This window comes from Haemaphysalis longicornis, unplaced genomic scaffold (genome assembly GCF_048455015.1).
Source record: "Haemaphysalis longicornis isolate Haplotype H1 unplaced genomic scaffold, Haemaphysalis longicornis Haplotype H1 scaffold_6, whole genome shotgun sequence".
Taxonomy (NCBI): domain Eukaryota; kingdom Metazoa; phylum Arthropoda; class Arachnida; order Ixodida; family Ixodidae; genus Haemaphysalis; species Haemaphysalis longicornis.
The window spans coordinates 163,180,388-163,193,083 of NW_027526407.1; the positions used below are offsets into that span (position 1 = coordinate 163,180,388).

The 12,696-nt window shown below is 44.0% G+C and overlaps 1 protein-coding gene across 1 annotated transcript in view; it reads left to right on the plus strand.

Annotated features, from left to right (window-relative positions):
* Positions 1–1,198: 1,198 nt before the first annotated feature.
* Positions 1,199–12,696, plus strand: part of LOC144142045 (uncharacterized) — a 37,856-nt gene continuing 26,358 nt past the window's right edge. Inside the window, exons 1-2 of the mRNA XM_077673473.1 lie at positions 1,199–1,437; positions 10,849–10,974. Coding sequence (XP_077529599.1) covers positions 10,849–10,974 — 126 coding nt within the window. The 5' untranslated portion in view covers positions 1,199–1,437. The remainder of the gene's footprint in view (positions 1,438–10,848; positions 10,975–12,696) is intronic.

A 12,696-nucleotide genomic window follows, 5' to 3' on the forward strand; every position in this document is an offset into this window, starting at 1 on the left:
ATCAAGGTTTACTGCATTTTAAAGCACTAAATACCTGCATGGTTTTATACAGATACAGGTTGCCCATGCAATACATATTACGGTTTTGCTGTATAAGAAGTATGCGTCCATTATGAAGTCGTGGTATTTATGTTATTATTCATGCAGCGCCTTCAAGATTCAGTTGCATACTGGAGACCTCCAAATAGAAACATTTTTCACATTGCGACGCTGTTTAAACTAGCTTATTCGCTAACACCCAAAAAAACTTGGTATTTTATTTTCGCAATGCAGTTTTAATTGCTATGGTACTTGTTATAACTCCTTAAATATAAAACGCTCATCTGTTTTTAATTGAGAATTCAACCTACTGGTTCGTGTCCACCTATTTATAATTCTCACTTCTGCATTCAAGGTTATCTACTCCATAAAAATATCCCCAAAGGTTTTCACGCTATGTTTTTCTTAATCGCGCCTGTTTGTGGCTTTTGCTTAGCAACTAGGAACATTACAAACTTTTACCATGCGTTGTTTAAAAATACCGATGCCATCAACCATTCGCCCATTTCGTAGTGCCCATCAACTGCACCACATTGATTACAGATTGCTGTCATTTTTGAAACGGACTGTCGGCGTCGTTGTGTCAACTTAGATTCTGAATTTCCTTCAAAAGACTATAGCTTTACACAAAACGGCTTAGTTCGTTCTCCTAGCTTGTAAATAATGGTATAACTGAGTATTAGTTCCAACTTCTGACACAATAACCATTTGCATTGTTTTGAGTTTGTGTGTGCATGTTTATGCTGAGTTTTGTTTATAAAAAGTCTTGTTTATGTAATAGTATTATTTAGTAATTGTAATAGTATACGGGCAAGTAAATGTTTTCGTATAGCTTTTTGAACCTTTTCTGAAATTGTTTCGATCACTTTATCACAATAGGAATGTATATGCTTCGAAATACCGAAACTAACAAACCTTTTCAATGAAACATTTCATAATTTTTGTACGTTCAGATTCTATCAGCTGTTTGATGCGGACGGCTATACTTAATGTTAACAACAACCGAGGGAAAGAAAAAATTGTCACAGAAACAAACTTCCGGGAAACAGATCGTGTGACGCTCATAGTGCAATATTGTTGTGGCCTGAGTGCTCTCGTCCGGTATGCCATGATTTACGTAGTCAGGCGTTATTATTCTCGGCAGCGGTACCCGGTCCAATTCAGTCAAATATCCGCTTTCCAACCTCATACAAATCTGTGGCTTGTGCAGAGTATTTGTCAACCCATTTCTGCGTTCAGAGAAGAAAAAAGCATTCGATTTTTGTAGACGTGTTTGAAGGGTCTCTCCAAAACGCATGGGACAATTTATGCAGCACCATTTCCACATTCGAGCTATCTAGGAGCAGATACGTTCGAAATTTACCGAGTCGAGCCCCCACTGCTTACAGGAAGAAAAAGGTAAGCGAAAGAATACAGTGCCGTTAAGAGTTTCGTATTTTATTCGCAGTCTTTTTAATAAGCGGCACGTATTCTCGTTGTCAGCTTGAAGTAAGGTAACATGTTGAATATGTAACGTTTTTTTTTCAGCAGCAAGAACCCGTAACTCAGGGTACCACAGTGGAATGGGACACTAATTCAATTAGACTTCCCAGTGCCTCTCAGAAAGTTTTTTTGACGTTAGAAATACTTGCTGCTTGGGTGTCGCCGATTTTGCTTCTGCACAAACGAAGTCTTTCTGTAGTAAGCTAAAATTCCACGACTAACAGTTGAAATCTCTTTAGCAATATCAATGCAAACGCTTAATATTTTACTTTTTATGTTTTTATGGTACATTGAGGCTCTATTCATGCAATATTAGTCACAAACAAAACTATTTTATAATATTGTCACGAAACCAAAGACAACGCAGTTGTCTTCAATGAAAACAACTTTATTCGAGCGAACTTGCGCTTCCCTAACAGCTTAAAAAATACACAGGCTGGGAAGCAGCATTTAACAAAGTGACGTGCGCAGTCGAGCGCCGATAAGTCGAATACTGCAGCGCCGGCTCTGCAAGCTTTTATCCTTCGGAGCGAATTTTTCTCGAACTGTCGATCTACAGCCAGAACATTGGAGATCAAAGATTATTCTGGGTTAGTGACGTTATGGCGAAAGGCCCTCCTTACAAGAATGAGATAACCCGGGCGGCATAAAAATAAAGAATAGAACACGAGCTTCGTTTGGGACACAGTTAACACAGCCTGTGTGCAGCCGTGCTATAAAAGCGAAAACATAAAGAACAATTTCACCATCTTCCCGTAGGGGAATCCTTAGTAGTATGCGAAGCAGCCACGTAGTCGACTCAAGCTCCAATCGGTTTTCAGTTCGTTCGCGGCGTTGCGGGAGGAGAATGAGGGGAGGGGAGCACGCGCGCGCGTCATTTAGGCCGCGAAGCTACAGTGTCGCCCCCCAGCGAAGTATGCAGCAACTACCGTCTTGTCTCTAACGCTAAGCTGCTTCGGATTATCGCGTGCGCAGCCGCAGGTGTTGCCATTTGTTGCGCAATCCCGGAGAGGGGAGGAGCTTCGGTGAGGAGAGAAGGAATGCCGGAGAGAAGAGGAGCGTTGGAGAGAAGAGAAGGAATTCCTGGCATACTACTCAGGGTTCTCCTACGGGAACATGTCGACGGTGTTGTAACGCGATGCTATCTCATGATGGATTCTTCGGCTGCCAAATCCCTAGGGGCATTTTGCCACAATCATCATCAGCGCTGCCTGGATAGGCATTCGCAGTTGGAGTGTGGTACTCAGGGTTCCCCTACGGGAAGATGACTACGGTGGTTGAACGCGAAGCTATCTCGTGAAGGGTTCCTTGGTTGGCCAATCCTTAGGGTCATCCTGCCACAATCATCATCAGCGGTGCCTGGCCAGGAATGCGCAGTGTGGGTGTGGAAGCCGCACAACGGTGCCACACAGCGACGGAGGGAACAGGCTTGACCAAAAGCTGCTTCGCATCAAAAACAAATCTAGTTCGTGGTTCGCAGCATTACTCCCCCTTTAAGAGTGCATCGACCCGATGCTAAAATGAAACGACCGTCCGAACAAACAAAAACAGTCTCTCATCTGGCGTAGTACGGTTTTAAGCAAACCAAATGGATGACTTCAGGCCGCGTGCGTCGTCCAGATGTTCTGCAATCACCATCTTGGATCACCTCGTTATAAAGTTTGTCAACACGTTGTAGAATCCGGCAGGTTCCGAAATACTGTCGCAGAAGCATCTCACTAAGTCCACTTCGTCGGATGGTAGTCCAAACCCACACACGGTCCCCTGGGCGGTACTCGGCGTCTCTGTGTCGGAGGTTCTAGCGTCTGACATAAACCAGCTGCTGCTTCTTTGTACGAACTCGAGCGCGCTGGCGGGCCCCCTCCGCATGCTGAAGGTATCCTTGGACGTCGGCGTTGAGGTCTTCGTCTTCAACGTGCGGAAGCATGGCTTCAGGCATCGTAGTCAGCCGTCTTTCGTAGATAACCTCGAACGGTGTCATCTGAGTAGTAAATTGGATACGTGTGTTGTACGCAAACGTGAAGGTAGGACTTCTTCCGAAAGGACTTCTTTCGAAGTCTTATCCTTACGTCATCGTACATAGATAGCATATCCACGATCGTCCTGTTCAGGCGTTCCTTTATTCCGTTCGTTTGGGAGTGGTACACAGTCGTTCTACTCCTTGCTTCAACTCCGCAGTAAATGCCGTTCCGTGTTCCGTGATTAGTACTTCCGGGGCTGAACGTTGCAGCACAACTTGGCTTATAAAGAACTTTGCCACTTCTTGTGCAGTCTCCCTCAAAAATGCGGTGGTTTATGTTTAGCACATCATTTATTCTGTCGCTATTACAATGCACTTGCTGTAGCGTCACGTAGGGAACGGCCCCAGAAGGTCCATTCAAATCGCTGGAAGGGCCTTAATGGGACGGCGATTGGCATTTTTGGTCGCTGGCAGTCACGGAATCTGCGGACGTTGTGGGTGACGTCACAGGTATGGCGCGGCCAGTAGTACCTTGCCTTAATTTTTCAAATAGTGAGAGCTTTGCCGAGATTTCCGGAAGACGGGTCGTCGTGCCACGCTTCCAAAATTTCGTCAAGAAAATCAGCCGGGATGACAAGAAAATAATTAGTTCTCATTCCAGGGCTGAAATTCTTCAAGAGGACGGTGTTTTTCTAAATGAATGATGGTAAGTAGCATTTGAAGGCCCTGGGCACGGTGACTTTGCGTCCCTGGAGGTAGTCGATCATGATGCGTAACATGGGGTATGCATTCGACTGGGCGGCTAGGTCGCTCTCCGTAACGACTCCAAAGAACGTGCTGTTTTCATCGGAGTATTGTGGTGGTGGGTCAATGGGGGCGCTGGAGAGACAGTCGGCGCCGGAGTGATTTCTTACCGGATTCATAGACTACTGTGACGTTGAACTCTTGCAGGCGCTATTTCCACCGCCCTAGACGGCCAGAAGAGTCCTGCAAATTGGCGAGCCTACACAGAGCATGCAGGTCTGTAACAACCTTGAATGATCTGTCATGCACGTGTGGGCGAAATTTGAAAATCACCAATGCAATAGCGAAACACTCTTTCTCTGATGCAGAGTTGTTTTTCTCCTCCTTCGGTAGATCACAGCTGGCCTAGGCGATTTCTAGACGAGGATTGCATCAAAGCCTGTATCACACTGGCGTCCGTGTGGGTTTCCATTTCGGCGTTTTCATCGAAATGAGCGAGCACGGGCAAGTTTCGCTGGTGTTGTTGCAGCTGGCGCAATGCTTTTTCGTTAGCGTTTTCTGAGCTCATAGGAGTGGTACCTTTCGTTAAGCGTGTTAGTGGCCCTACAATGCGTGTGAAATTTGGGACGAAGCGCCATCAGAATGCGCACTGGTCGAGAAATCTTCGCACGTCCTTCTTGTATTTGGGTCTTGGAAAGTTCGCTATGGGTGAAGTTTCTGCCGAGACAGGCTGGCCGTCTGCAGCGTTGACGACATCGCCCAAAAACTTGAGTTCCCTATACGCAAAACGATACTTTTGAGGCTTCAGCGTTAATCCCGACGTACGAATGGACTCGAGTACAGACTCCCACTTTGCTAGGTGTTCGTAGAAATTCTGGGCGAATACTCCAACGTTCTCGAGGAATACGAGGCAGGTGTGCCACTTCAGGCCAGCTAGCACAGAGTCAATGACTCTTTGAAACGTTGCGGGCGCCGTGCACAGCCCAAAGGCCATCACCTTTATTTCGTAGAGTCCATCTGAGGTATGAATGCAGTCCTCTCTTGGTGTATCTCGTCCGCTTCAATTTGCCAATAGCCGGTCTTCACATCCATCGATGAGTAGTACTCAGTGTCGTACGGAACGGCATTACAAGGAACGGCGTTCCTGGAACTAGTTCCTTTTTGGAGGAACAGAGGAACGCCACCGTTCCATTAAGTGTCGGTGGACCTGTAACGGGAACTCGTTAGGTTTTTGAAGGAATGGCAGTAACGGCGTTCCTGCCATTACATCGCTAGCATTTGGCGGTTTTTGATGCCAAGGCTCGAGTACAAAAATCCACAAGTCGCTACTGCGTTTCTCGTCCTATTAGCTGGTCAATTTGCCCGCCCTTCAGCCGTATGTGCTTCCTCGAAGGTGAAAGGCAGAAGAATAACCACAAAGCAGACCGCAGCTTGTGCTTACTTTTATGGTGGTTGAACTTACGCGGCGTTCCACGGGTGAATAGCGCCGCCGCCAGAATGCTTTTCACCTTTCATCGTTTGTCTGGGGAGGCCAGGACGCGCGTCTGGCCGATAGAATTGGTCCCTGGCGTAGAAAGATTGTCTAATACGAGATCCGGAGATTTCGGTGTCGGACATTTTGGTGCACGACGCCTTGGCGCAGACATTTTGAGTCACGGAATGTCCCAGGCATTCTTTGAACATTTTAGCTTGTATATTGTAATTTCGTGACTTTACGTTAGAGACATGTGCTTGCGCCGCCGTGCATGGAAACGAACGCTAAAACCTGGCGGAGCATAGGCCCGTAAAACCCAATTTCTGTAGTAGATGGTAAGAATTAACGTTTTTAATTTGCATCCGTTCAACGTTTTTTTTAACATTCATGAACACAACCCTGCTACTTTAAAGGGACCCTGCAACACTTGCCATCGACTATTAGTAATGTATTTTGGGATAAAGTCAATTGTCCCAGAAATCTCCTCCCGCAAGAATTATGAAAATCCGTTCACAATTAACAAAACTACGCGCGATGAGAAACATAATCGTTCCCTCTCAACTCGACCGCGGACAACGCGACGAAAGCTGCGCGCTCTGTCCCGGAAAGGAGGGCGGCTCGCGGCGTTCTTTTCGGCGGCCTTCGATATATCACATGCCGGGTAGTTTTCTCCGTTTCTCCGCAACGCGGAGGGGCCTGTTTCCGGTCTGGTGCCACAAAAAAGCAGGCATGAGTGCCTGCTCGCAAGTGCGCGCTCGGGCTGGTAGGGCGTTTTTGAAGCAATAATCGCTTGTAGTCGAGTGGTCCCGTTGAAAGGGAAGTAGTGAGCTCATCAAACAAACTCCGCGCGCACTCAAAACACAAAAGAAACCGCAAAACTGTGCCTACAGGTTCAGCCATAGAAGAGGTTCGTACACAGCCATTACGACGACAGAAATGGGAGAATCTAACCGCGAAGTTGACCAGTGACAGCCGATCGGGTAGCCATGGCCTATGTGACGTCCCTAAGGCCATGCCAGGGGTCGCATAATGAGGACAACTGAAGAGAGAGCGGTTGATTTTTCCGCGTCTTTCAAATCGATTTGCGCGCTCTCCGCTTCACGTGCACGTGTAATATTTGGCTCAGGTATTCCTGGAAGTGTAATCTAAACGTCGCGCAGGTTTACTTGCACTGCTCAAAGAGTGTTGCAGGGTCCCTTTAAGTGTTACCAAAGCGCTTTGCTTTCACTTCACCCAACTGTGCAAGACACGGCTGTTTTTAGTCCATTTTTCCACTCCCCCCCCCCCTACAGCAAAACATCCGCGAAAAACAACTGAAAAACGCGGTAGATTAAGCGCGAGAGCCTTCCGTTTTAATTATTTCCTCAATCAATCTCGTAATAGGTGCATTTGGTGACGGTTATACTTAAAACAAACCAACCAACGATCGCCCTTACGGTGGTGTTACTTAGGGGAGGGGAAGGCTGAGTCCCCCCGGCTACCAACCCCCATGGTAGAGAGGGGCGTCACTTGTGGTTCACCATTGAGTGAACTGGATTTCGAAAACTTGAAGCGACTGTTGCCGCTCTCCTCACACTAGCCTATTCAATTTTTTGCTCCTTATAAATGGAGAAAGCAATGTATGCCTCGGGTGTCCTGATACGCGCGACTTCAAGAGTTAATTCACAATGGGGCGACTTAAGACGAAGAAAGAGCGATTCCTGGAGTGGGGGTGCCATCGGCATGACTGCGACGCGCGGAAGGGCGTAGCCAGCAAACGTTAGTGCCATTGTGTTCTCAGCGGCTTTTTGGGTGGCTTTTTTTTTTGCACCGTATAGAGGTTTCGTGAGCTCCAGGTGAATGTAAAGCTTTTTCCTGTATCACTGCGGTGAGGCTTCGGAGACCGTGAACTCCGCCACGTCTGTAGGATTTCGAGGGGAAACCGAAAATAATATGACTGACACAGAAATCTGGCCGAGATTCGAGCGTGCAGGCGGGGAGGTGGGCGCAGGTGGGGGGGGGGGGAAGCAGGGGTGGGGGCGCTAGGACAAAGAGTTAAAATGTTGTGAATGTAGGCATGTAAACATAAAACGAAGGTTGGTTTAACCGAACAGATTGGGTGGAATTCGTACGCACAACCCGTACGCGCCTAATCAACATTTACGACATTAGAAGCTGCGGCTTTTTCAAAAAGGCCCGTTCTTCCTCCACGACAATATCCAGACCAGAGTTCGCAAATTCATCTTAGCAATGCAGCCCAGCCTACGTAATGCCCTTCATAAGATTTTCTGCATTCTGGGGGGCTAGCTAACGTTACGTTTTGTATATTGAGAGTGTGCATGTCATTTATGTAATTTGAGGGTGTGTTAATTTAAAAAAATACAAAAACGTGCCGGACCATCGTAAACACCGGTTGTCTTTGCTAAAAAAGAGCGAATATAAATTACAACCTGTTCTGAATAAAAAAAACACGTGTGCTGAAGACTTCAATCGGCTGAATAACAGGTGCCCCCAGGAATAGATATTAAACTTAAATATATGAATGTAGAATTTGTAAAAATACCTGGGAAAGATCAAACATGGCATCAATCAAAAAATAAATTCGCTGCTCCAGATTGTTGTCCATAACCCACGTTAAGCGGAAATAAAAATATAACGGCTGTCGCACACAGGCAAGCACCACATAATTTGGTCGACGAAAAGATTGCGCACCGAAATGTCCGTACACCGAAATGTCCGTGCACCGAAACGCCCGTAACCGACATGTCCGTACCCCGAAATTTCCGCACCGAAACACTGTGCACCAAAATGCCGTCTGGAGTTTGTCCGGTGCTCGCTGAAAAAAATCGCCTAGGTGATTTTTTTTTGATTATTTATATCTCCAGATAATATGCTGCCGGCGGTGTTAATATTCGTATTATATACGTAGTTCGATTTTAGTTTTGAATTTCTCGTTTAATTTGGCCCAGGATTATCCGACACTATATTTTAATTTAAAAACCTAATTGTAACGTAATGTAACGATACGTTCCAATTTTTGAAGTAGAACTGGAACGCGTTCCTTTCGCAATAAAGGAACTTGGTAACTGAAACTCGTTTCAAAATTGGGAAGGTACGAGGAACGAGCTTTCGTTCCTATTTTAAAGTAACGTGTACAACACTGGAAGTACTTCACGTGGCAGAGTTTGTAGAGACCGTCGTCTATTCGGGGCAGGGGTACACGACCTTTTTGGTGGATTTGTTCAGTCGACTGTAGTCAACGCAGAACCTTAATGTGCTGTCTTTTTTTTTTCACGAGTACGACCGGCGCAGTCCAGGGTCTTTTCCATGTCTGTATAATGTCGTCGCTGAGCTTCAAAAAACCAGTGCACGCTTCGCGGAAATACATATTTTTACATGATTACTGTTAGGAGATCTGAAAACTCAGTTAAGCAGATTTCTTGCTTGACTCTGTAAATTTATCTGTATCATCATCTTCCTTTAATTACCTTCGGTTCAAAAAATCCGCTACTTTTGAAAATATGTTATACTCTAACAATTAGGCAATACTTTCAAAAGCAGTCTGGTGTTTTACATTCGAGTTTTCAATACATATTATGATTTCACCCACAAATTGAGTGAAACATTGTTCAAAGCTTTATTATATGATGTTGCTGGTTCAAATCCTCTTACATAGAATGATGAATGCAAGGAACATAATTACATCCAAGAATTGAGAACTGCATAATATTTTCCGGTAGGCAAGAACATCAAATACATTGGCATTGCAAAGCTAGTTAATGTCAAAGCACTGACTTATGTGATGTGAAATTAAAGACCTGTATTAACGGTGCTGAATATGCACAATACCTTAAGCCAAGTGTAGTTCACTGCCGAAATTATACCTTTTCTGCTGATTTACTCCGGGTGCAGTTGTATTCCTGCGGTTCATGTCCTCTCCCGTCCTAAAGAAGCAGACAATATTCAGCCCACAAAACAAACTTTTTCCGTCATCTTCACACAATTTCATGTTACATTTATTTTCCCTTTCGAGTGCTCACCCTTTTTTCAAACACATTTCAAACACCTTTTTCAAATATGTGGTTACATCGGGCTCCTGAAAGATTCAATCGGCAAAACGCGGTTATTTGTGTCATTGCTCCTTAAACACTGTTTTTTCTGTTGTTCTGTATCTCTCAAAACACCATATGTTTACGTTTTATTCGAGGTGCCTCCCTGCAGTGCGAATGCACGACAGCCTGTACCGGTAATCCCGTTTTATTGTATAAGACATCATGGATATTGTCAACGTTGTAAACGCTAAGCTCTCGGCATACATGCACCGGCATGACCCTAGAGAGTAGCGACTGTATTTTATTCGCTAAAGAAAGGCCGTGGGTATGTCTTGCAGAGAGAAGAAAAGTGTGTTGCAGAAGTTCCTTAAATTTCTCTTTCTGCAGCTGATTATAGGCATCCGAGAAGCTCGGCGCTTAGCTCTCCAGGATAATGGCTACAGTGTGTGACGCATGGTGACGGGGGTCTCATTTAAACGTTTTGACATTTGTCTTCATGGAGTTTTGTTTGTTTTCGCATCCGTCTTAAGTGTCATTACTGAGCCTAGGTTTTATTCTTGACTGACTTATCAGTCTGCATCGTAAAAAATTAAAATAAAACTCATATACAGTGACATTTTTATTTGATGATATCCAGTTCACTTCGATCTAGTGTTGCGTTCTACACAGAAGCGGTATTACCTTGGCTTTCTTTAGTATATTATGCGTCCGCATCTCTAAATTCCAGTCGCTAACATCACTGAACATGAATTGTTTGTTAACAACTTGCGAACATATAGATATATGTCGGTCAGCTAAAATATAAGTATGACACAAGAAAATCTATATCTGGTTGTCCTTTTTATTATCAAGAAAAAGTGCACACACCTAAATTGCGAAGAGCAACCAACCGAATTACCACTGATTTTTTTAGGTAAACAAATTGAGATATAATAAATATATCCCAAAATATATTACCAGCAAACGAAGGTTAATCTGATGCTTTTTTTTAGTTAGGAACCATAAATGTAAAACCAATAGTTTTCCTAATATGACATGGTTTTCGAGCTGTGAATCTCTGTATACTGCGTATGTTTAAACTCAGGTGATAAAATTTTGTAATTTTCTCTCGTGCACAGATGAAAGCAACCATAGCGGGCGGTGTCGTTTACTCACCTTACCCTGACGTCACGCCAATAAAGGAATCAACCATTTTTGCACTTCTCAAAACGAGAAATAAATGTTATGGTGAAAAAGTTGCTTTGGTAAGGTTTATTCCTTTTTCGTTCGAAAACCTAATTCAGACATCAACTTCATGAAGAAACTTGATGTCACCTGTACTTTTGTGATTGCCAGCTGGAGCATTTTGATGGGGAGCTAAACATTTATTTTAGGTGCAGAGTACCTTAGGACCGCACAATGTCAGTCCGTGTCCACGCGCATAGCATTTACAATCGGAAAAAATCACACAGCCACCTGCAGAATTCGAGCCGGTGTCTGGTAGAGCAGACAGAGTTAGTGTCACTCGTCTCACCCGAGAGTCGAACGGTTTACTCCCTCGCCTGTAACGGTGCGGAGTACCTTAGGACCTCTCAATGTCCGTACGCGTCTATCCGGGCGCACACCACCATCAAGCGAAAATAAAGCGAAATTCAATTTGTGCCGTGAGTTTAAGTTTTATTTAGGGAATAATCAATGTGCAATTCACGGCTCAAATCGAATGATGGTCGGGGCGCAATTCGGATGGCACTCGGCGTGCAACTTGGATGTTATTTTGAGTCCCCGTACTCTGCACCCTCGCCATCATCCATGGAGTGAAGATGCTGCTATTTTTCGTTTAACATTAATATTCTTAGAGAAGTGCTTACCCTTCCTTTGCGGTATTTGTCGGAAATTTTTGTATTAATTTGTGCTTGTCTATGCAGAGATAATATTTGGCCGGCTGTAGCTTACGCACGTTTCGCTCGACTTTTTTCTGGTTTTCGCATAGTGCTAGCTCTCACGTTAAATATAAGTCAATGGTTACTTCAATCCAAAGTACAGACCGCAGCAAAATTTGACAATCCTGTAATTTGCGAACATATTCTCATAAAACACTAACCGCAATCTTAATATTCATAGGAATAAAACTCTCTACTTTGCTATTCTTAATCATTGAACAATTTATGCAGTACATCCGCCACGAAATATACCCTATTCATCTGCACTATTCTTTCCATTGGTATGCAAAAACACGTTCTACAAACATAGTGGAGCGCCGATGAAATATTTTTCTTGGGAGGTATATTGTGGTGAGCCAGACAAAACAAGTCCTTAACAATGTGACTAGTGTTTTCGGAATCACTAAGTTTTCCAAAGAGATAATTTGGGCGTTTGAATTTTTTCTTATTGAATAGACGTTTGTTTCTGAAGGGAAAGTTGCTCATTCAGGCTTGTAGGCGGTTTACTCTCCTACTGGGCGCATAGTATAATTTATAAAAAGACATTATCAACTCACATTTATGTATGTGATGAGCAAGCCATGGTGTGTGGTGTTCTGCATGTCGTTAAATTGGCCCTGTAATGTTCCCGAATCAGAGACACTGAATTTTCACAGGTGAATTCATAGGATTTTTTGTGCCTTCGTTAGTGTATTCGCCTATTATTTCCTAGATCCTTTTTGATAGACGCTTACTTACGAACTATTTCATGGTTTTTTACAAGACTTCTTTTTCTTTCCCTTAAATTGGAGACTGTCAAAAAAATAGTTATATTCAATATAAGGGCTGTCGCTCTCTACAATCGTCTGAATGATACCAAATACATAAAACATTGAGGACAGAGGCTATCACTTTTGATGCTTGTTTGCATGAGACCATAAAAAATAAAACTAAAACCCACAAGACGGTCATCAAAAACTCGATTTCGTTACGTCTTTTCGTTTAGAGATATACTGATTTTACCGCGCTCATGTATTGAAGAGAACCTGGCCATTTAAATTCTATACC